Source organism: Oryzias latipes, chromosome 2, assembly GCF_053564925.1.
Source record: "Oryzias latipes strain Hd-rR chromosome 2, Olatipes_Hd-rR_3.1".
In the NCBI taxonomy this organism is placed as follows: domain Eukaryota; kingdom Metazoa; phylum Chordata; class Actinopteri; order Beloniformes; family Adrianichthyidae; genus Oryzias; species Oryzias latipes.
The window spans coordinates 38,520,390-38,545,591 of NC_136238.1; the positions used below are offsets into that span (position 1 = coordinate 38,520,390).

Consider the following 25,202-nt stretch of genomic DNA (forward strand, 5'->3'; position numbering starts at 1 on the left):
ATTTGAAATACAACAAGATCTAAGGACACAACATGGTGAGAGAACGTAGCAAACGACACTAGCAACAATTGCTAAGGATCTTCCTGACGACACGTGAAACGACGTAGCAAACGACACTAGCAACGGTTGCTAAGGATCTTCCTGACGACACGTGAAACGACATAGCAAACGACACTAGCAACGGTTGCTAAGGATCTTCCTGACGCCGTAGTTAGACGACATGGGATAAGGACAATGACAAAGATAAAGTTTAAGGATAAAGCAAGCATATACATCACAAAGTTAATACAAAGTAATAATCAAAGAATCATGGGCATGCAGAAGATATTGCTTAGTAATACATAGACATGAACCAATGTAAAATGAACTCGTTCAATAGACATAGACAATGAGCCCAAAGCATAGACAGTGGACGCAAAAACACGATCAGTAGACATAGACAATGGACCAAACACATAACAGTAGACGCAAAAACACATTTTGATATTTTTGGCACAAATGGAACCTCATAGTTTTTTGGTTCTCTTCCATCAGAGAAACAACTACGTACCTGTGTTACCTCAAAACAGAGAGCATCAAAAGCCTTCACAGATGTTAAGAGAGGAGCGCCGGTGCCACAAATCAGATTGGGAAGCTTGGTCAGAGTGAGAAAGCCCTTTCATGTAAAGAAAGGACTGTCAAAGTTTCATGCCCCAGCCAGAGTGATGAAGACAGCAGGTGAAAGGTTGTATGTGCTGGAGGATGGACGCAAGTGGAATGCTTCTCACCTGTCTCTGGTTCCAGAAAGTGCACATGACACGGCCACAGGCGCTGCAGAAGCAATGCCTGAGCCAGAGATCACACCACCGCTGGGTGACAGGATGCCCAGACCCACAAGGGTTAGAAAGAAGCCTGCATGGCTTAATGATTATGAACATTAGTCATGTCTCACGATTAGTGTGAAAAAATGAAAAAGTAGGGGTGAGAAGAACTGTTACTTAATGAAGATTTCTTGAGTAATGTTTATTTAAATGTTGTTAGAGAATATCTTAAGAGTATCTTAGTTAGAGGTAATGTGGGGACACACACACAAAAAAAATTATTTTAAAGTTTCAGTGTTTCCATTAGAGGTCTGTTTGGCTGTTAAACAAGGGGGAAAATATGTTGTGCATTCAATTGCTGCACCACAACACTAGAGGGCGTGTTGTGTTGTATGACTGACTGTGAGTTCTGTATGTTACGTTGTGAAGAAGAAGCATTAAGAAGAGAGCGGGAAAGCATTCTGAGTCACGTCCCGATTTCTGTGCAGGATTACTTTTACAAGAACACAACAGGAGTGTAGTCTGTTAGGATGATAAAACGCCCTTTTTTACCTTTGTGCTATCTTGTGACCCCGCCCTTACATTGACGCGTTCTCCCTACCATGTCAAAGGTGGATAAAGGTGGAAAGATTTCATGTAATCCATGGACACCAGTGAAGATCCCAAATCATTGAAGAAAAAAGGTTCAGAGCACTGTCTAGTGGGTCTAGATGACCCAACTCCCAATGGTAAAGTGCCTAGGATAGCACAAGGGTTAAACTTTACTGCCAAATTACGGAGAAACGGGCGGTTTTTTATTGACAATATTTTTGCGTTACCAGTTTTTTTCGACCCAAAATTTTAATTATTTGAGTTTCGATGTAGAACAAAGGTAAAAAAAAAAAACCTGTAGGATGATATTGATTTTGGTTTTCTATTTAAAATATTCAAACTTCGATGACACAACCTGACAAAAATAAATAAATAAAGTTTTGTAACTGTATAATCTCCAGTCAATTTGTTGTGCAAAAACAAACAAAAGTCCGATATAGGTTACAATCTAGTCATTACCTTATTTAACAACACTAAAAATGGGTTGGTCCAACTATAAAATAAAATAATAAAAATAATTACAATTTTTGATTAGTAATAATCATAAAAATATTGTTTTGTTTGTATAAGCCACAATATATTTCCTCTTTTAACCCTTGTGCTATCTTAGATGACCCCACCCTTACATTGACGTGTTCTCCCCACCAAGACAAAGCTGGATAAAGGTGGAAAGATTTCATGTAATCCATGGACACCAGTCTTCTTTCTCTTTCGGCTTTTCCCATCAGGGGTCGCCACAGCGAATCATCCTTTTCCACCTCACTCTATCATGAACATCTTCTACCCTAACATTAGCCAACTTCATGTCCTCTGTTAAGACATCCATAAATCTCCTCTTTGGCCGTCCTCTTGCCCTCCTGCCAGGCAGCTCCATCTCCAACATCCTTCTACCAATATATCCACTATCCCTCCTCTGAACATGTCCAAACCATCTCAGTCTGGCTTCTCTGACTTTGTCGCTAACACAGGCAACATGAGCCGTCCCTCTGATGTACTCGTTCCTTATCCTGTCTAACCTGGTCACTCCTAAGGAGAACCTCAACATCTTCATCTCCGCTACCTCCATCTCAGCCTCTTGTCTCTGTCTCACTGCTACCGTCTCTCACCCATAGAGCAGAGCTGGTCTCACCACTGTCTTGTACACCTTTCCTTTGAGTCTTGCTGGCACTCTTCTGTCACACAACACTCCTGACACTTTCCTCCACCCGCTCCAACCTGCCTGCACTCACCTCTTCACCTCTTTTCCACACACCCCATCACACTGAACTGTTGACCCCAAGTACTTAAACTCCTGCACCTTCTTCACCTCAGCCCCCTGTAACCTAACGCTTCTACCTTGATCCCCCTCGTTCAGACACATGTATTCTGTCTTACTACGACTGACCTTCATGCCTCTTCTTTCCAGAGCAAACCTCCACCTCTCTAGCTGTTCCTCCACCTGCTCTCTACTCTCACTGCAAATTCCGATGTCATCCGCAAACATCATTGTCCAGGGAGATTCCTGTCTTACCTCGTCTGTCAGCCTGTCCATCAGCATAGCAAACAAAAAAGGACTCAAAGCTGATCCTTGCTGTAGTCCCACCTCCACCTTGAACTCCTCTGTCTGACCTACAGCACATCTCACCACCGTCATACTTCTCTCATACATGTCCTGAACTACTCTGACATACTTCTCTGCCACTCAAGACGACCTCATACAGTACCACAGCTCCTCCCTCGGCACCCTGTCATACGCCTTCTCTAAATCTACGAACACACAATGCAGCTCCTTCTGACCATCTCTGTACTTTTCCATCAACATTCTCAAAGCAAAAATGGCATCAGTGGTGCTCTTACGGGGCATGAAACCATACTGCTGCTCACAAATCTCCACCTTCTTCCTAAGCCTGGCTTCCACTACTCTTTCCCACAGCTTCATTGTGTGGCTCATCAACTTTATTCCTCTATAGTTGCTGCAGTTCTGCGTGTCACCCTTGTTCTTAAAGATCGGAACCAGAACGCTTCTCCTCCATTCCTCAGGCATCTTCTCACTCTCTAAAATCCTATTGAACAACCTCGTTAGAAATTCCACTGCTGTCTCTCCTAAGCACTTCCATACCTCCACAGGTACGTCATCAGGACCAACGGCCTTTCCGCTCTTCATCCTTTTCAGAGCCTTCCTAACCTCATCCTTTCCAATCTCTGCTACTTCCTGCTCCACAACAACCACATCTTCCTCCCTTCTTTCCCTGTCATTTTCCACGTTCATCAGCTCCTCAAAATACTCCTTCCATCTTTTCTGTACATTCTCCTGGGTTGTTAGCACCTTTCCATCTCTGTCCTTAATCACCATTACCTGTTGCACGTCCTTCCCATCTCTGTCTCTCTGTCTGGCTAGTCTGTACAAGTCCTTTTCTCCTTCCTTTGTGTCTAACCTGTCATATAGCTCATCGTAAGCTTTCTGTTTGGCCTTTGCCACCTCTCTCTTCACTCTACGCTGCGCTTCCTTGTACTCCTGTCTACCTTCCTCAGTCCTTTCTACATCCCACTTCCTTTTAGCCAACCTCTTCCTCTGGACGCAGTCCTGTACTTCCTCATTCCACCACCAAGTGTCTTTACCGTCTTTCCTCTTTCCAGATGACACACCTAGCACTTTCCTACCTGTTTCCCTGATAATCTCTGCTGTAGTTTCCCAGTCATCTGGAAGCTCATCCTGACCACCCAGGACCTGTCTCAACTTCTGCCCAAATTCCTCACAAGTTTCTTCATTCTGTAGCTTCCACCACTTGGTCTTCTTTTCTGTTTTCCCTCTCTTCTTCTTCCTGACCTCCAGAGTCATCTTACACACCACCATGCGGTGCTGTCTGGCTACACTCTCTCCTACCACCACTTTGCAGTCATTAACCTCTCTCAAATGACCTCGTCTACATAGGATGTAGTCCACCTGAGTACTCCTACCTCCACTTCTGTATGTCACTCTATGTTCCTCTCTCTTCTGGAAGTAAGTGTTGACTACAGCCATTTCCATCCTCTTCGCAAAGTCCACCACCATCTGTCCCTCCAGATTCCTTTCCTTCACACCAAACCTGCCCATCACCTCCTCATCACCTCTGTTGCCCTCACCAACATGTCCATTAAAGTCTGCTCCAATAACAACTCTCTCTCCTCTGGGGATACTCTCGATGACCTCATCCAACTCACTCCAGAATCTCTCCTTCACTTCTAACTCACAGCCAACCTGTGGCGCATACCCACTGACTACATTCACCATCACCCCTTCAATTTCTAACTTTAGGCTCATCATCCTGTCTGAGACTCTTTTCACCTCTAGAACACTGTTTACAAACTCCCCCTTCAGAATCACTCCTACCCCGTTTCTCTTCCTATCGACACCATGATAGAACAGTTTGTATCCTCCTCCAATACTACGTGCCTTGCTGCCCTTCCACCTTGTCTCCTGCACACACAGTACATCTACCTTCCTTCTCTCCATCATGTCTGCCAGCTCTCTGCCTTTCCCTGTCATTGTGCCAACGTTAAGAGTCCCTATTCTCAAACCTATGTTCCTGCCTTTTCCCTTCTCTCTCTGGCCACGGACCCTTCTGCCTCCCTTCTTTCTTCGACCAACAGTAGTCAAATTTCCACCGACACCCTGTATGTTAACAGCATCGGTGGGGGTCGTTGTTAACCCGGGCCTCGACCGATCCGGTATGTCTAAAGTGTTGTGGATGATTTGCATGGTTATTTTGGCAATTCTTACACCGGATGCCCTTCCTGACGCAACCCTCTCTATTTATCCGGGCTTGGGACCGGCACAGAAGTAACTGGCTTGCAACCCCTGTGGCTAGATTAATCCATGGACACCAGTGAAGATCACAAATCATTGGACACCAGTGAAGATCACAAATCATTGAAGAAAAAAGGTTCAGAGCACTGTCTAGTGGGTCTAGATGACCCAACTCCCAATGTGCCTAGGATACCACAAGGGTTAAATCTGTACATCCATTTATTCAGATGTGTCCTTTATACATGTAAACACTAAAAAAGATCACATGTGAAAAAGGAAAACCGATTAATATGAATAAACAATAATAATAATGATAGTGATAAAACATCAGAGCCAAAGAAACTCGTCTGAGAAAAGGCTAAAGAAGCAACCTTGTGTATGTGTATGTGAGGGGGGGAGGGGGCCAAAAATTGAGACACAAAACGTGAATAGCATCATAGAGGGGCAGTATCATAGAGGGTGCACATCCACCAGCAGTGGTGGATGTGCAATGACATTTTATTAGTACCAAAAAAAAAAGATGTCCCCCCGTCACACGCGCCTCGCATTTCCTGGCACAATTTGAGGACTGGCTGTTGTTACTGCAACATTTTGATGTGTTTTTGACCTGTTTCCATATAGTTACCTAAAGTCATTAGTTGATGCTTGTGTATTTCAATTTTCGGAGAATGAAGAGAAAGTCTAAATCTATTCTAATTTTAGTTTATTTTAAGAAGAAAGGTACAGCAGAAAGAGTGAAAGGGATGGTAGGGGAGCAACAGAGGAGTATTGAGGAGGAGGAAGATGAGACAGAGCAGCATGATCCACAGCCAGCATGAATGACAGACAACAATGAGGAAGACAAAATGAGACGGCATCAGACGAGGGACAGTCAGCATCATTGGTCAGAGAAAAAAGACAGAACCCAGCAAAAGGTGCTAGACCTGTTCCTGGACCAACAGGTGAAGTTATGAATAAAACTGTTTCATGTTTATTAGTCTGAATAGAAATGTCTACAGATTAATAGTTACCATGGAAGTGTATTATTGTTATTTTTATTGTTATTTCAGAACAACTGACTTTTTGTTCATTATAGTCAAGAGCCAAACATCCCAAGCAGACACACCTAAGCAATAAATATAAACACAATAAATCAAAATAAACCAGTGGGAATTTAACTTTCTGTTAGTTTTCTAAAGGCTGTTTTACTACGTTTAGTAGAATTAATTTTAAAAATAGCTCATGGTTTTTGTGTGTCACCCCAAAATTGAAAATGGCCCCTACCGTCAAATGTGACAATTCAGCGGTAGAAATAACCACTGAGCTAAACCGATGCAAATGTAGGTATGGAATTAAAAATCCAATTCTATTTTTTTTTTCAATTTCAAAGTTGTTCAAAGTTTGATGACTCTAATAATAAATAAAGTCAATGCAGAAAGTAAAGATAGAATATTAAGAATAGAATTTTTACATTTTTTTAACCCAAAAACATGAAGGGACGTGACGTCACTTTTCCTACCACTGGTTTGATGTCATAGTTTTTAGATGGTTTCATATTTCAGTTTGAAAAGACCAATGTTGATCAGGAAATATGTTACTCTTCTTTTTCTTTCGGTTAAACAAGCCCAAGAAGACCTGGCTGCAGACGACAAAATGGCGCCCCAACATCATTAGCCGGAACCGGAAGTTCACGTCCCCCCCCCTCTCCATTTTGTTCGAAAAATACTTTTACTGGTCTAAAAAGACTAGTCAAAAATTGTTACTAAAACCCGCCCATTTCTCCTTTATTTGACATTAAAGTGTAAAATGGACGTTTTTTATGCCGTTATCGACCTAATATGAGCGACAGGCAACACTCCAGACCAGCTGGTGGCGCTAAAGTACCATGACCCTATTAGCCAAACAAAGAAGAAGAACAGCACGAGGCGCTAGCAGCGTTAGCTTGTTAGCAGGCTAGCAGCGTTAGCTTGTGTTGAGAGGACGGTGGTGTTTTGTTGGGACGTTTGTGAGGTTTTTGGACAGAAAGGACGATACGTGGTTCGTGTGGGAACTGTCAGCATTTTCCAAAGTGTCGTAAATGAGTGAAGAAGTGTTGAACTGAAAGACAACGTGGATTGCTGTGATTGTGAGACTAGCAGATGATCGATCGGAGCTGCAGTGAAGAGGACGGCGGTGTTTGTGGGAGTTGGAGCTGAAGATCGGAGCAGGAACCATGTCTTCAGAACCTCAGGAAGGTTCTGTCAGAGAACAACTTTCTGCTGCTGAAGGAACCATCGTCCAGAACGAGGAGGAGCTCTGTCGTCAGCGCAGACTGCTGGATAGCAGCTGGAACCCGCAGCTTCAACTCAACATAGTCGGTATGTGACTAAACATTTTAAATTCATTGGTTTGCCCTGATCTTTATGTCACTAAAAGGGCTTGTTGCAGTCTCGTCCAGCCTTCGCAGATTCGGATGGTTCAGGACGTCCAAAAAGGACATTTGCAGAAATGAAAAAACACACTAGAGTCTGCATGAATTTTCAAACCTTTTGCAAAAGGGGAGAGGTGGAAAAACACCACCTGTTAGGTTTTGTGGCTATCTGCTCTCTCTGTCATCAAGGCAAAAAGGCTTTTTTAAATATTCAGTAAGGGGAGGTGAAAATTAGAATGGTGTGTTTTTGTCTAGTCTGCATTGCAGGTGTCGTGGCTCCATAAACACTCCAGTACAGAAAGAAAACAGACTAAAAGTCAAAAACAGGCCTACTGGTGACCTTGGTACCTATTATCTGTTACTGAAGGCAGGAATCAAGCAGATTTCTGCAATACAATATACATGCATATAGCAGTGCTTCTTAAAAAGCAGGGCTTTCAGATGAAGTGATGTTATGGTGTTCCATCACTGCCGTAAAGTTAAAGGACATAAAGACAACTGAGTGGGCGTATTCTGGAACTGAATGAGTGAATCTTACAACCGTGCAGGCTCAATTCTAACCGAGCGACCCTGCATTTTACAACTGCACGCCTGCAATCCTAACTGAGCCGTGATCCTACGTGGTCAATTCCCGTTTGGGCGCTTGCTTGGGTTTGCGCGCAGTGTTAAAGGTGCGTTTTTGTCACTTGGGGGCGATAACCTTTCTGGTTGATCTGATTGGCCGAAATTTGGTGGTCAAATCCAGCAAAGCAGTGGTTGGGACTTTCTTTAAAGAAAGAAGAAGAAGCTTTAAAGAAAAGAAACGGCGGCTGTAACGTGGATTAAAACATTAACAAATTCAGGGGGTTTTCACATAAGAAAAACGTACAGCACAAAAAAACTGCTGCACTTTCTTACCCTGGTCTAGGGTCATTGGTTAACGTTTTAGTCCACGTTACATCTGCGGATTTTCCAACAAAGCCTCTAACACCGACAGGGGTGACGAACAAGTTTGACACAAAGAGCCGACATTTCTAACTGTGATGGTCATAGAGGCTAGTATGTGTTTTAAAAAAGGCACTGGGAGCAAAACTGAGTTGGTTGTGATTTATTTTTTCAGTCATCAATCAGCATCCAAAAATCCATCAAAGTCCTCATCTTCTGTATTTGAATGAACAGCTTGGCTAAATTTTTATCAAACATGCCAGCTTCCCTATGTCATCATCAGTCCGTCTCGTTGCCGTGTTGATCCAAAGAACAGTGCAAGCAGACGCGTCAGCCCAAGCTTAAGTCCTGCAGTCCCAAAGTGTGGCGTAACTCGCCCGGCGCTGCCACCCAGTAAGAGGAGCGGAGGATGGACAGCTTTTCACTTTAATCTGCTGGAAGTGGCTGCGCTCAAGATTTAGACTTCGGAAAAGAAAAAAAGACTTCCGGCCTCAATAACTTCTGATAAACGTTCAAATGTGTCAGCAAATATCTCAATCCTTTTGTATTAACACAGAGAGTGAACCACAAATGCATTTCTAAAGAAAAAACATCGTTTTTTTTCCTTTTAATCAGAATTGTTCAAGCTGTGAATGCAGACATACAGCAGGCTGACAAGGGACCGTCAACAAAGTGCAAACTCTGCGCAACACCATTCTGTAAAAATCAATCTCACAACAACAAAAAAATGTCCACATTTATTTGACCTGGTAATGAAGACTCGTCAGCATATTCCTGTTACATTAAATAGAAAAAGTAGGAAAATTCATCTTTATTTTATCTTGTTGCAAAAAATTTAAATTTAAATTTTCATAGATAAATGAATCATGACTAAAGTTATGCAGCGATGAACCACCAGGGGGCGTTTAATACGCCAAACACAAAATCCCCCGGCGGCCGCGTCGCAAATGAATACAATTACAACGCAGTATTCTTTATTAAAAAATAACAACTAACTACTACCTATCTAACTAATGAACTACCTATATGGGTGTTGCAGAATGACTGTCTGTGTGTCAGCACGCTGCGTGTGTTGGAGGAAGGAGCGCACACCAGGGCTCCAGACTGCGACTGCGCATTTTGCGACCAAAATTTGAGAGTGTGCGACTGAATTTTACATCCAGTCGCACATGTGCTACCAGTAAATTTGCCTCCCCCACCCTACGTATTTTTTTATGCATTAAACGTGGAAGGGGCACGTCAATGATCAATGAAATAATCAATGAGACGCGAGCGCACACGCACGCAGGCAGACAAACACACACTCGCGCACATACTCATGAAACGCGAGCACGTACACTCTCGCGTGATGCCTGTGTGTGAAGCGGCCACTGCGTGTGAGAAGAATAGGGAAAGCCACTGCGAGTGGCTAAAATGCGTGGAGGGGCCTAGAGATATTCGCGCGCGTAAACATCTGTGGGAAGGAAACGGAGACAAATATCATCACAACCTGATATGTGCGTCTGAGCTATGAGTAAGCGAACTATTGATTCGTTCGTCCGACCTGCGGCTAGTGTACCAGTGCCAGAGTCTACAGCAGGGGTCTCAAACTCGCGGCCCCCAAGATGATATTTTGCGGTCCCCGCCTTAATATGAAGGTTTAATGTTACTGCAGCCCGCCAGTTTGTATGAATGACACTTTTTCATTGTCGTGCGCGAAGCTGACCAACCAATCACAGTGGGGTATATGACTCTTGGGGGGCGTGACAATGACAGGGTTTGAAAGCAGGAAACCTGACAGCCCCCTCCCTCCACATTAAGGAGTTCCTTACTTTCTTTTAGAACGTATTTATTCGCTTGTAATTTTCTACATACATGCAGTCCTTACTTTCTTTTAGAACGTATTTATTCGCTTGTAATTTTCTACATACATGCAGTCCGTGATGAACTTTTCTCTGGGTCACACAGAACCGGAGGAAGGTTTAGGTTTTGGTTACGGTTACGGCGGCGCATCAGACGGTTATGCACGGCCGTTACGGCAGCACGCCGCTCTCGCGGGAGTCGGGTCAGCTAAGGAGAATAAATGTCCCACACCTACATGCGTGACAGCTAACGGGGCTTGAACATTAAACACGCTCGAGCAAAAACAACATTAGTTTTAGACACACTGAAAATACGTGGGGAAAATGCAACGACAGACGTGTTTGAGATGAACCAGCACCTCGCCTGGATCGTTGGGGACACCAGGCGGGGGGGCTGTGAGATGAAAGCGAATCTGCAGCAAGACTGAAGGAGGACAGGAAATTGGAGTTGTCCTTAACATTTTATTTAGTTTTAATATTCTTCTCCCCCTTAGTATGATCTGTGTTATTATATATTTTATGATTATTTTAATGACTTGTTATGTATGTGGCCTTTTTTAATGAATTGGTATTTTAAATTATTTTAATTAATCACTCCACTACAAAAAACATCAGGACACATGTCCCATAATGCATTGTTTTGTAGTCTGTAGCGCAGCTTTCAGTCAGTTCAGTTTCCAGCTGTGTCCGAGTAGGTTTGCCCCTTGCTCGCGATATTTTTGTGATGATTGACAGTTGATGTTGGAGCAAAAACAAAAATATATGTCACACACCAGGTGATCTGCGCAGCGTTGAGTTCACCTGGGTGATCTCAAACACGGTTATTGTGCATCTTGGCTGCACATATTTGGTGTCACAAAGATACATTTCCATCCGTTTTCTTTACTTATTTGTACTGTCATGACAGCGATGCTTTTGTCAGTTTACCTTCTAGTTGCATTTTCAAAAGTGCAGAATGAAATGTGACTCTGCATTTGAAACAGCACATTGTAATTTCTGCATCTATTATTAAAGTATTTATTAGTAATACAGTGGAAATTAGTAGATTTGGTTAGAATGTTGATTTACGGTATGTGCCCCTAAATTTTCTGGTTGTGCCCCTAAAATTTTCAGTTAGGGGCCACTGTGCTCCTAGTGAAAAAAGTTAGCCTGGAGCCCTACACACACGTGTGTTGGGGGTGCGTGTTGATTCTTCTTCAGCGGACCACTCGCGAGCTGCATGCGAGCCTTCACCTTTGCTCTCTTCTCAGAATATTATATATTGCCCAGTAATAAATGAGACTGCAGACACTTTGTCACCTTTTCAGTAGCCATGATCCTGACACCCATGAAGAACGCGTGGCAGGAGGCTCCGCCTTTTTTTACACAGACACATAATGTTCTTCTTCTTCCACTTTCGGCTTCTCCCATCAGGGGTCGCCACAGCGAACTAGTCGCATGGTAAATTTGGCAATGTTTTACGCCGGATGCCCTTCCTGACGCAACCTTCTCAAACCGGGCTTGGGACCGGCACAGAGGTAGAGAAGGGAACAGGGAGCAGCCCAGAGTCGAACCCTGGTTTCACGGACGGAAGGCGCCGCAAACCAGCACGAGCTAAACCGGCTCCAGACACATACTGTTGTGCTGCACAAAATGGTTCCCAAACAAAACATGTAGTGATATTCATCGAAATGTAACATTGCGCGCTGGTGTTTGGTGTTAAGGAGTGAAGGAGAACAGTAATTACCCCCCTCCCCTCCCCCAACACAAAATCCTCCGGCGGGCGGCCGTGTCGCGCACTCAAGAACGCACGCAGCTTGTAATGGAAATCAATACAATGGAAATCAATAATTAGAACGCAGTAAATTTGTCGTATCTCCTCGCGAGACGGAAACTTCTGTTGTAGAATGAGTATGTACATGTGCTGCTAAAACCGCACACGTGTGTGTAAGAAGAGGGAGCGCGTGCAGCGCAAGAGCGTTTGAGAGGCGTGGCGCAGGGAGTGAAGGAGAACAGTAATAAAAGGTTTCCCCCAGAAACTTTGAAGTCTGAACACAGGACTAGCAGAAAAAGTAAATTATCAGGAAAGATGAATGTGTTTAATGTGTTTATTATAGTTCCGTGGCGCACCATATGCAGAAATTTCAACAAAAAAAAAACATGCAGTGATGAAGTCATCTTCACGCCCCTAAACTTAACCGAACTGCAGCTGCTCTATTCCTGCGTGGGGGGGGGCATCTTTCACGTTCTCACCTCTTTTCCTCTCATGCTGTTCTATTCTAAATACTCTTTACCAAACACAACAACACATTAGGGCCGCTCCGTACATTTTGGAAAAGTGTAAGACTTTTATGTTCACCTTATGGTTGTGAAAGTACAATTAAAAACCCAGAGAGCGCCTGTTAGCCACCCCTGCTCTGAAAAATGAAAGTCCCGCCCCACTGTTTTGCCGGATTTGACCAGCAAATTTCGGCCAATCAGATCAACCAGAAAGGTTATCGCCCCCAAGTGACAAACACACCCCTAAATACCGCCCACCCAAGTGACAAAAACGCCCCAGTAACCCTTGTGCTATCCTAGGCACTTTAACATTGGGAGTTGGGTCATCTAGACCCACTAGACAGTGCTCTGAACCTTTTTTCTTCAATGTTTTGATATTCATTGGTGTCCATGGATTACATGAAATATTTCCACCTTTGTCACAGTAGGGAGAACACGTCAATGCAAGGGTGAGGTCATCTAAGATAGCACAAGGGTTAACGCTGCGCGCAAACCCAAGCAAGCGCCCAAAGGCGAAGTGAACTAGCAGGATCATGGCTCAGTTAGGATTGCAGGCGTACGGGGTCGCCTTGTAAGAATTACGCCTGCGCGGTTGTAAGCCTAGCTCGCTCAGTTCTTGAATACACCCGGTCAGTTGTCTTTACGCTTATTCAATTAATGGCAGCGATGAAACACCATATGATGTCATTTTACGTGATCACTAATTTTGTTCCTGAATAAAAAGCAAAACAATACAATCTTTGTGACACAAATCAATGATGAGAGTTCTTAGTGTCAGAACTTTCTCATTAATGTCCAATCCAAGAAAGGGAGGAACATAATTAAAACTCATATTAAATCAATTTGTATTTCCATCAAATAATAATTTAATTATAAAGAATCCAAGGAATCTGGAAAACCTCAGCTGCACTGTTCAGTACCAGGTATTTCTCTCTGAGTTTTGGATAAAGATGTTCTGGATCCATTTCAGTTCACAGATCAGATCATTGAAAATGAAAAAAATATTGACTATAAATCATCAACCAGGAGGAGGAGAAAAAGGGCCATCGCCAAAAAAGAACACAGCTGGAGATATTAACTACCAGTCCCGTCAGTGATCATGGGAAATATAAATGCCTGCAAATAAGGCAGATGAACTCCTTGGGTTGGTCGGTAGTCAAAGGATCTATCGCGAGTACTGTCTATTCATGCTAACAGAGACTTGGCTAACAGCCAACACACCCGACAACAATATGGACGCAGAACATGGGTTCTTTTTTGGCGTGCTGACAGAGACACTGCAGTGTGCAGCAAAAGTAAAGGAGGTGGCCTCATAATGTACATCATATGATTGGTTTGCGTGTCAAAATAAAAGTGCAAAGTACGTCTTATCACGTGTCTCTGCCCATATTGTAGCATTGCTGCAGCGTTTGTCCGCCGCATATAATATATCGGTCTGTTAGAATTTTGCCAGGCATCAAAACCGGTCCATTGCACAATAAAGGTTGGGGACCGCTGATTTACAGCACAGAAGCTAAGCTAGGAAAATCTGACGTTTGGATAAGCTTCTCAATTGTTTTTATTTTACATGCAGGCCAGGGAAACGAAACAAACGACCCCATGATTCTCTTAAAAAATATCAATACAAATACGTGTGTTTTTTTTTTTTCCTGCTGGACGGGAGAAGACACAAAATCAATGCATCTCTATTATTGTGCAAGAATAAATTCTCAGAGTTTTGCGGGTGGGAGTGGACATGCATATTGCGGGAGTGTGACACATACGTTGTGGTAATGGGCAGAAATTCGGCAGGCGAGAGCAGAATGAAGAAAACTGTCCCGGAAAACTACCAGATTCTGTTCACCACATCAGTCTGTCTTTACGCAGTACGTGACTTTAAGCAGATGCTCGAAGTGCAAAGTTAGTAACTCTAAGCTAAAGCTAAAAAACAAACAAACAATAAAATCTATTGGGTGGGGAGCTAGTGGGTCTCGAATGTTTCACACATAGTTGCAGACATTCATGTCTATTATATTTAGGAAATACCAGTTTTACGATGGTTGTGTAATTTTATTTTAATTATTTTTTCATCACACCTTAAAAGTCGGACGTGGTTAAAGTTAGCATCTGGTTGTAAGCATCCAGTTTGATGTTTTCATCTTCATCACAGAGTATAAGTTTTAACCAGCAGCAAGCATTTGACAGGGGATGAAGATTCAGTCAAATAAAGTTGTCAACCTGAATATGTTTCAGGTCTGAGAAAATTTGTAAAGGGGAAAGTAATGGTATATTAGGCATCTGTTGAGAAACTGTAGCACAGAAAGTCCTCTGTTAAAATTAAATACTCAATCGATCAGAATTTGTTAAAAAAAATTATGAATAATATTTTTGCTCTGATCTGAGACTTGATTGAGTTCTCAGTGTTATAATAATATTCTATGAAAGAAAAAAAAGCGACTGTTGCTTTTATAGAATTTTTATAAATCAGAAACAACTTCTACAAATTAACAAAATTCCTTCACCGAATCCTCGTCATCTAAAACAACAGCCTACAAATGTTTTATTTTTAAACAAATTTTTTTTGTAGTAGCATTTAATGTGAAAAACATTTTTTTCCGAAAACAGAAGCTAAAAATGATCAAAGGGAAACTTTTGCTTATTTCAGACTGATCCGTGAAAATATTGTTCCAGTCTGTGACCTGAAATAGGTTGAAGACCCAAATCTTCTGGAATGAAGTATAATGCTATAGTGGAGCTCCACCTAGTGGCCAAACTGAAACGCCCTTAAGGAGAGGCAGAACATTTATTTTTGTAATATGAGGCAGTTTAGAAGCTTTAAAATGTTTATGATCTGTACATTTTTTTTGGAACTTCTCTGTTTGAGAAATCCTGTAACAATAGCTGTGTTTACATGGACAAAAGTAATCGCATTAAGCGCCTGATCGGAAAAAGAATGTGTGCTGTAAATCAGACTCATTTGGATCAAAATCTCTTTCCGATGGAGATATGTGGGTTATGCTGATTGTTGATCCAATTGTGGTGCATATAAACAGTTTATTCCGATCATGGGTCTGTACTGCTCAGTTTCTACTTCGACTTTGTTTCGCTCTAGAGGAGATTTTGGAGGCAAACGGGTCCGACCGGCTGCTCCACGCGAGTAAACAATGTTTCTGGCTCGGGCAGCCGGACTCATAGCTTTGTGTTTGCAGGCAAGGGAGGGTGTTTTGTTACATGTGCGCTCCATGGGAGGTTCGGACCGCGGCCTGTCCCGCCGCTCTGCGTGAGCAGGCTGCCGAACACAGGAGAACCGTGTCTCCTGGTAAAATTGAGTCCCTGAACAGAGAAGTGGCTTTTGGGCAGTGTGTTAGCTAACAGAGGCGGCTTTTCAAGGCATTTGCCACGTGGATTTGTGTGACCAGTCGTGTCCACACAAAATAAACACTGATGCTATTCCACTATTTACGTGCAGCCAAGGTCCAGATTGCAGCATTGACCACAGGGATATTATGTTCATCTTTGGCTAAATGTTATTAGCATGTGCTGGCCGACTCCTAACCCTTCTTCCGGCTCCGTTCCGCCACCCAAGAAGCACTGACCACATGGATTAAAAATAAAAAGATAAGCGAATAGGTGCTTCATAATAATCATAACAATAATAAAAGCATGTTTAGAATAGGGATGGTTATCCATAAGGTTTTAACGGTACTACTACTCTTATCGATACTGCTTATCGATCCGGTATTTTAACGGTACTCTTATCGATACTTTTTTGGACGAAAAATTAATAAATAAATAACAAATTGAGAACATAAAGTGTTTTATTGCCTCATTATGCAATAACATTGTTTTTTTTAACAAAACATTTTACTTTGTACATGAGAATGTTCCACACAGGATATTTATTTAATTATTTAATTTCATTATTTTTTTTCTTTATAAGCGTGATGTTTCCTTTGAATATATTTCATTCTTTTGTCCATTTTCCACAACCTTGAACAGACTTTTCTGTCTGTCAAACACCCAGAGTTAAGTTAATTGAGAGGATGGAAACAAATTTACTTTGATGCAGATTAGTTTCTATTTATTTATTTATTTTAAATCCAGTAAAACCAATAAATTATATTAATTTTATGGATGAAGAATATCATTAGTTATTAATTATCAAGTTTTAGGAAGCAGCCGTTAGTTTATTGGGGGTCCGGAACCATAAGCGGTGAGTCTAAGGCCCCCCCCTTTCTACCTTTTCGTTGTTTGCTCCGCGTGTAGCCCCCCCCCCCCCCCCCCCCCTCGCGCACAGCGTGTTTACAGACAGCTCAACATACGGTCATCGTAGCAGCAAGGTGAGAGGATGGTAGGGTCTCCTTGACGCAAGCTTACTTAATTTTACACGGAAATGGGTGTTCTTAGAGTATGGGGGATAAAAGGATTTTTCGGGGGGCGCTCACGTGTCCCCTATGAAACCACCATGGACTGTGTGTGCGCTGCCTTGTCTCGTGTGTGTGTGCGCGCGCGGCGCGTACTGTCTGAACAGCCCCGCCCCCCGTGCACACAAATAGGCAGACAGACCACTCCTTTTCAGCACCGAAAGCACCGAATTTAACATCATTAATTAAAAGAAAATTGACTAACTTGATGAGTTGCATATGCCAGATAACGTTTTTTATTGTTTTATTTTGTGGGAGTCAAAAAATAAAGGGACTTCTCCAGTACCGATAGCAGAACCGTTTAGGTCAGATCTTAACGATACTGCGGTCTTGAAGAATGTGGCCCCGGGGCTGGTTCAATACCGGGGCTCGGTACCCAACCCTAGTTTAGAAAATCATCTAGTTCTATGCAGCAAGTTTCTTTGTGTACAACGGAACTTAAAATCTTTTTATGGTCATTTCCGGTCTTTTAGATAATTCTGCGCATGTCCAAAGGATTTATTCCGACCAAAAGTGTGGCGTAAGTTTTTCCGGGACCATGCGCAGGTAAATTCTAACCCAATCTTTGATCCGATCAAAGATATTTTGCACATGTAACCACGGCTACTGTATAGTTTTAACAATCTTATTGGTTTATTATTCAATAAGATTCCAAGAGAAAAGTGACTGTTTCACCTCTAAGGGGTCTGAAGTCCATTTGAGAAGATCACTTACTCATCAGTCCTGCTGTCCCTGAAGACCGGCTTCATGTTCAGAACCAGGTTCAGGTTCTGGGCTGGGATTGGAAGTGTTGTGGTCGCAGTAAACTAGGTTCAAACCCGGATCAAAGCAGAATGTAGAAAGTATCAAAGTGTCAGTCAGACTCACAGACAGAATGTTCCAGATCAGCATTTCTTGGTTATTTATTGATGTTCTTAATCTTTGGAGAAAAGCAGAGCTAGAAAATCAAACAAAGTCCTATCTATCTGGTAAAAACTTAAAATCGTTCATTCATTCCCGTATGTATAGATTTCTTTGATATATTTTCTTTTCATGTAAATTCAGTCAATCATGCTGATCCTTAATGATTTGGATGAGTTCATATGAAAGTGTTTTCTGCAGCAGGAACATGTGAGAGGAAACCTGCTGTTCCTCATGTGAGCTTCATCATTCCACCTCAGCAGCAGTTGGAACGGTGAAACGTTTTCAATTTTAAAAATGATTATGTCCAGATGACATTTTTTAAACCTACTACTGTAATGGGAACAAACTGGATGAATGAGAGTCTTCAGAGACTATTGTTTTTTTTTTGATAAGCAGTTAATAGTGTTTTTTAACAACAAAGCAAAAAAAAGCATAAAGTGTCTCTTTTTTTGTTTCTGCAGTCCTCCCTCAGCATTGGGTGACTGAAGATGAAGATCTCTGCAACCGACAAAGGAACTTCAAAGTTGAACTGGATAAACCAGATCCTCCGCATTATAAAGAGGAACCTGAACCATCACAGTTTAAAGAGGAGCAAGAAGGATTCTACAACAGTCATCTTGATCTGAAGCAGGAGACTGATACCTTGATGGAGATTCCTATGTATGAGGAAAATGACAGCAGTGAAGCAGATCTAAACAACCAGCAAAGGAACTTCAGAGTGGAACATGAGGAACCAGAACCTCCAAAAACTGAAGAGGAACAAGGGGGACAACAGCTTCCACAGATTAAAGAGGAACCAGGAGAACTCTACATCAGTCAGCATGAAGATCAGCTTGATCTGAAGCAGGAGACTGATACCTTGATGGAGATTCCTACTTATGAGGAAGATGAGAACAGTGAAGCAGATCTAAACAATCAGCAGAGCTTTAATGGAACTGATAGTCAGGATGAAGAAGGAAACCAACACGAAGAATCAACATCAACCACAGATGAAGAGACAGACCCACAGAACAGAGATCAGAATAAGAGAAGAGACAGAAGTCATGTCCAAAGTGTGGACACTTCTCACATGTCTGAACGCAAAGAATCTTCTAAACAGAAAAGACATTCCTCTTTCAAGGCTGGCGAAAATTCAAGAATAGCTAACAAACTTTCTAATGTGACATTTCATACAGGAGAGAAGCGATTTTCATGTAAAGAATGTGATAAAAGTTTTAGTCTAAGATCAGTTCTCAAAACACACATGAGAATTCATACAGGAGAAAAGCCTTTTGCTTGTAAAGTATGCGATAAAAGTTTTATTCAATTATCACATATCCAAAGGCACATGAGAACTCACACAGGAGAAAAGCCTTTTTCTTGTAAAGAATGTGATAAAAGTTTTAGTCAATTATCTGATCTCCAAAGACACATGAGAACTCATCTAGGAGAAAAGCCTTTTTCTTGTAAAGAATGTCTTAAAGGTTTTAGTGATTTATCCAATCTCAAATCCCATATGAGAATTCACACAGGAGAAAAGCCTTTTTCTTGTAAAGAATGTGACAAACGTTTTAATACTACATCTCACCTCAAAACCCACATGAGAACTCACACAGGTGAAAAGCCTTTTTCTTGTAAAGAATGTGACAAAAGTTTTAATAGTACATCTCATCTCAAAAAACACACGAGAACTCACACAGGAGAAAAGCCTTTTTCTTGTAAAGAATGTGACAAAAGTTTTAGACAAAGTTTTAATCTCAAAACACACATGAGAACTCACACAGGAGAAAGGCCTTTTTCTTGTAAAGAATGTGACAAAAGTTTTAATCGTACATCTCTTCTTAAAAAACACATGATAACTCACACAAGAGAAAAACATTTTAAAACAGTTGTATAAAGGATTTATTAAAAACTTTAAACTCAAGAAAACATGGAGCAGAGAACTTGTGCAGTAAAAAACACAGGGTTTACATGAGAAGAGGGAAATATTTGGAAGAAGTACACATTTTCTTCCATAAAGACAAGCTAGTATTTGAAATTATGATTTTTAGATTGAAATATTTTAAGCCTTGGTTTTATGGTGCCATAAACGTATGGGATATATACCGCTTATATACCTTATTTGAAAGCCTTAAGTATTTAACAGTCAGTCCCATTCACCCCCACACACACCCTTTCACACTGATGGCAGCTGTGCTGTCTCACACTGGCACCAACCTGTAACCACCAGCATTAATGAGGGGGCCAGTTTTGTCCAATGACACTTTGACACATGGACAGGCAAAGTGTTAATTGAACCTGCGGTATTCTTATCAGAGGTTGACCACTCTACTTCTGCAGCACAGCCGATGACTTTGGTTACTGTATTTCAGAAAATTTGAATAATTTATTTTTATATTTTAGTTAATTTTTAGATTACATGAACACAGAACAACAGACTGTTGGCCTCCAAAACACATTGATGCAGTCATTCAATTAAAAAGAGACACAAGTTAGTATAGAACACATAACAATGAACAGTTTTCTAAAAGCTAACATGAGCTGAAAACATCCCTTTTTTCATGGGATTGATATAATATTCTGTTTTTTTTACACCCTTTTTTATTTTATATTCTTTAAGCAACAATTATCAAAACCCAAGAAAAAAAGAACCAATATATTTAAATCTATGTGTAAAGATACTAGATAATGAGTTTTGCTGCTTTCATGGACAAAAATGGTAAAATAATTTTGCAAAATGAATTCTTTCAGATGTACCTGTTAATAGAAATGTGCTGTTTTGTATTATTAGTGAAATCTTGAACGGATTCAATGTGGTTGTAGTTTATGCTGAGATGAGTAGATGAGTATGTTGTTCATCTGTGTGTTACCATGACAACACTAGAAAGATTTTGTAGATGTCTTTACTTCTGACACTTTTTATGTGATCAGTGAACGTTTGATTATTTTAAACAGAAAGTAGTTACTGCAGTTTATGTTTTGTTAGACCAAGTTTTGTGAGGAAAAGATTTTCCTAAAAATGTATGAAAGAAAAGGCGGCTAAAGAACCAGACTGGTGTTTGTGTCTGATGTTCTTGTGATTCATGTTTTCTGGAAGACATTAGAACTGTTCCTCTGTTCTTTTTGGTTCTCAGTGTTCTGTACCAATCTTTACTGTGAAGAATAAAGTGGACGTGAACATCAGTCAGAAGTGTGGAGTCTTTACCACAGTGTGGATTTCTGCTGTTTGTTGCTTCTCTGCTGGTTTCAAAGCTGGACTCTGTTCAAAAAAAGGCAAGGCATTTGATGTACAACAAAGAAGTCAAGAGCGCCCACGTGCGCTTTATGCTCATTATTCACTAATTAACACTTATATAGCTGTGCACAACTTAAACATGGTGAATATTTGAACCAAATTACTCCAAGTAACATATATTAACATAAACTTACTTTGTCATCAACGCACACTAAACTTCCAAGGGAAAACCTTCATTTCAACCTGCCACGCAGCGGCACACGCACGGAGGAAAGCAGACAAGCAGGTGCCGTGCAGCAACACGATGACGTCATCACTCTTGTAATGAGCATGCGTCTAACTCTAAAGAGAACTTAAAGGGACAGGAACGTATTTTAACCATAATTATCTGAATCTTTTGTACAGTATACCTCCTCCTTTTATCTACACTTTCACAGCAATATCATTATTACGATGTTTAATGTGTCAGGATCAGGGTGCCAGTTTAGATCGTGCTGGTTTGTGGCACCTTCCGTCCGTGAAACCAGGGTTCGAGTCCGGGTTGCTCCCTGTTCCCTTCTCTGCTTCTGTGCCAGTCCCAAGCCCGGATAAATTGAGAGGGTTGCGTCAGGAAGGGCATCCGGTATAAAACATTGCTAAGTTACCCATGCGACTCATCCTCGAATGAGAGGTTGTTTTGCTGTGGCGACCCCTGATGGGAAAAGCCAAAAGAGAAAGAAGAATGTATCAGGATCTTTAATTATCATCAAGCAGTGCACAACAAAACTGTTTTCAGCAGCTCTTTGTCAATAAATATATACACATAAAGTGCAGCCAGAGCCAGTGTTTCCAGATTGGGCCGTTTTGATTCTTAATTTGCGTGTAAAAAAGGCTTTGGGCAGGTATGCATAATTTGGGCGATTTTTTTTTTTTTCCCCCTCATGAATATATAGTAGTGGACTACGTTAAGCTTTGTGGCTGTTGGAGCTCTATGTACTTGAGGTCTGTGAACGCACCGGGCAGAGACGCTTAATGGACCGGGCTCTGTTATATAACCTGTTGTTGGGGGTGTGCCGCCCCGTCCCGCCTCTTGGAAATTGTGTTCTTTGAAGCTTGACACTGCGTCTGTGTTTATCAATGCATGGTAGACACTGAGAATGTGGAGAGATCAGGTTTATTATTTTGAAGAGTTCTACTTGGTAATCATGTTTCCATGTTTGAGTTCATCCCAGAGAAAATTTCTGCTTCAATTCCCGCAGTGAAAGCTGATGCCCGTGTTTCCATCTCTCTGATAGAATTTGAAGTCAACGTCCCTCCCCCGCCTCTCTACCTGCTTTTCCTCTCTACCTGTTCACCTGTTCATATCCTCTTCAACTGCGAGTTGTGTTTTCCTGCGCTCCTCAAGTGTATTCTACACAGAGAATGGTTGCCATGGTTGCTGTATGGAAACAACCCCCCCCCCCCCCCCCCCGTCTCGGTTTTAATTGCACCTTAGACATTTAGGACCCTCGGTAGGGGGATGCTTGCACATCACTGCAAGCAAGCAGCACATGTCCTCTCAGTGCACAATCCAGTGTTCATTTGGGCCGGTCCCAAGTCCGCATAAATGCAGAGGGTTGTGTGAGTGCAAAAACAAATTGAACATACCAATCCCAAACAGAGATGAGTTCAATTTATACATGTATATATCACACACTCCTTAGCATCTCAGAAAAATGGTCAAGGAAGGGTTGAATTTTCCCCTATTACTGCACGTAAGCTCAACTCGCCTCACAGTTTAGGCTCTGAAACGGTCACTGCAGACGAGTTGGACTCACTATCATTCTGGAGTTGCTCAAGGTGGGAGGGGGCAGGCTGGTGTTGGCTTACTCGTGTGCCCCCAGCGCAGCCCCCAAGTGTTGGAGTTTGCCCCAGTGCATGGGAGGGTCATGTCCTTGAACCTTTTTGGTCTATTGGTGGAAAAGCACTCAAGAGTACCCAGCCTTCTTGGTGTCTCTTGGAGGGTTAAAGGTTTGTCTAGTCTACATTGCAGGTGTTGTGACTCCATAAACACTCCAGCACAGAAAGACAACAGAGACCAAAAGTTACAGACAGGCCTACTGGTGACCTCGGCACATATAATCTGTTACTGCAGGCAAAAAACCAGCATATTTATGCAATACAATATTCATGCATATATAGAATCCATTAAATGCATAATCAAAAGAGCATAAAAATATAATGGAACCCATGTTCACCTCTACATTCCCTCAGACTTCCATACATCTTGTGATTTTTGGAGAAACAGAGAAAAAACTCCAAAGCAGTTGATTTTTTTTACAGAAGAAAACAATCCAATCCAGGTAATGATTACAAAGAAACCAGTTTAACAGATAAACCAAATTTAAGATCTGCTTCAGGATCAGACCGTGTCCTTCATGTCCAAAGTCCACAGGAATCTGCTTCCTGGCTGTATTCAGAACTGGTTTGAAACTGGAGCCGGTTGGACTTCAGGGACTCCAAGCTGTTCAGAAAATCCAGAGGAAGAAGTCAAAGAAAGAACAGATGCATTTGTGTCAGAGGGGTGAGTTGATGGAACATCTGGGATGGAAAGAATGTGGATGTTTGCATTTCAAAGACTTTCAGAAGAAGTTCTTGAATGTTAGGACTCAGCTGGGAGCCTCTTTGTTGGAATCTAAAGGATCAGATCAGATTGATCCAACATTAGTTTGGAGTTCTGGATCATGAAGAGATGAAATGATTTGGAGGAGTTTGAAAGGAGGATCAATCATCTGAACTTCAGCTTTTTCAATCCCATTTGATCTGGTTGTGATTTTTCTGTCTTTGGTTCCTTTTTCTTCTTTCAACCAAACAAGAAGAGCTTCACTTCTTCATGAGATCATCTGCACACAGATGGAGGCTTTTAATATCTTCAAACACTGACCTCTGCAGGGGGGAATAGGAAGTGCACCTTGATGCCTGAATGGAGGAAATGTTTGATCATCAGAAGAAATGAGAGGCTCTCATGAGAGGAAGAACATCTGAACAGCTTTGATCCTTTTCTAATGCCTTTACTCTGATGTTGCTTCAATTCTGCTTCAATACGTTTGGATTTCAACTTCTTTTTTTTCTTTTTCTTTTTTTAACTTGTCATGTCCAACAGCTGGGCAGGCAGATGAGAGCTGAGGGCCTCTTGTTTTGGACATATTTTACTTTAACAAGAGGGGTTAATAATCTTCAGACATACCAAAGGTTCAAATGTAGTACAAAAAGGGCGGGGCCTGTCCACACACACACACTCAAATGTTATCAACACACCTGCTAGCTGCAAAAATGTCCACATGTCAACATGTACATTAAACAGATAGTGTTCACACGCATACTTATGCCTTAAAACCAACTAGTGTGAAATATTTCAGTCATTCAATCATGCAAACTATTAGTGCAAAGGTGAGCTAACACCTGTGCTCAGGTGAGTGTTAAAATTGGCGGGTAGGGCACTAAGGGGACATCTCCTGATTACTCACAGTGACGTCCCCTCACCCTCCCCACCAAGGGGCCCCTAAATGTCTAAGGTGCGGTTAAAACTTCTTCCCTGAAACCAAACAAGCAGGAATCTGCAGCTTTGAAGACTTCCAGGTCCTCTTCATCTTTGATGGTCTGGATGAGTGGCGACTTCCTCTGGACTTCCACAAGACTCGGATCCTAAATGACCCTAGAAAGTCCACCTCAGTGGCTGATCTGCTGACAAACCTCATCAGGGGGAACCTGCTTCCCTCTGCTCGCCTCTGGATAACCACACGACCTGCAGCAGCCAATCAGATCCCTCCAGGATATGTTGACATGGTGACAGAGATCAGAGGGTTCAATGATCCACAGAAGGAGGAGTACTTCAGGAAGAGGTTCAGAGATGAAGAGCAGGCCAGCAGGATCATCTCCCACATCCAGAGATCCCGAAGCCTCCACATCATGTGCCACATGATGTGGAGGCTTTCCGGTTCCGGTTACAGCACAGGACGTGTGTGTGGCTCTCTGCGGCAATGCAGCTATTTTCAAACGACTTAAAAAGTTGATTTTCTCCAAAAAGAGAGTTGACCATGGCCCCTAAGAAAAGCCAGGAATACGAAGACTTTAAAAAGACTCTTGATCACCAG

General features: G+C 42.0%; 3 protein-coding genes across 10 annotated transcripts in view; 2 read left to right on the plus strand and 1 right to left on the minus strand.

The window, feature by feature from the left end:
- Positions 1-25,202, minus strand: part of LOC110014093 (NACHT, LRR and PYD domains-containing protein 12-like) — a 471,367-nt gene that overhangs the window by 160,258 nt on the left and 285,907 nt on the right. The window lies entirely within an intron of this gene.
- The window catches only part of LOC105355210 (NACHT, LRR and PYD domains-containing protein 12), a 212,952-nt gene that overhangs the window by 105,235 nt on the left and 82,515 nt on the right, over positions 1-25,202 (plus strand). The window lies entirely within an intron of this gene.
- Positions 6,866-21,038, plus strand: LOC111948759 (uncharacterized). The gene is made up of 3 exons (XM_078936947.1): positions 6,866-7,173; positions 7,272-7,493; positions 18,338-21,038. The coding sequence occupies exons 2-3, from the start codon at positions 7,349-7,351 to the stop codon at positions 19,750-19,752; spliced, it is 1,560 nt and encodes a 519-aa protein (XP_078793073.1). The 5' UTR covers positions 6,866-7,173; positions 7,272-7,348; the 3' UTR covers positions 19,753-21,038.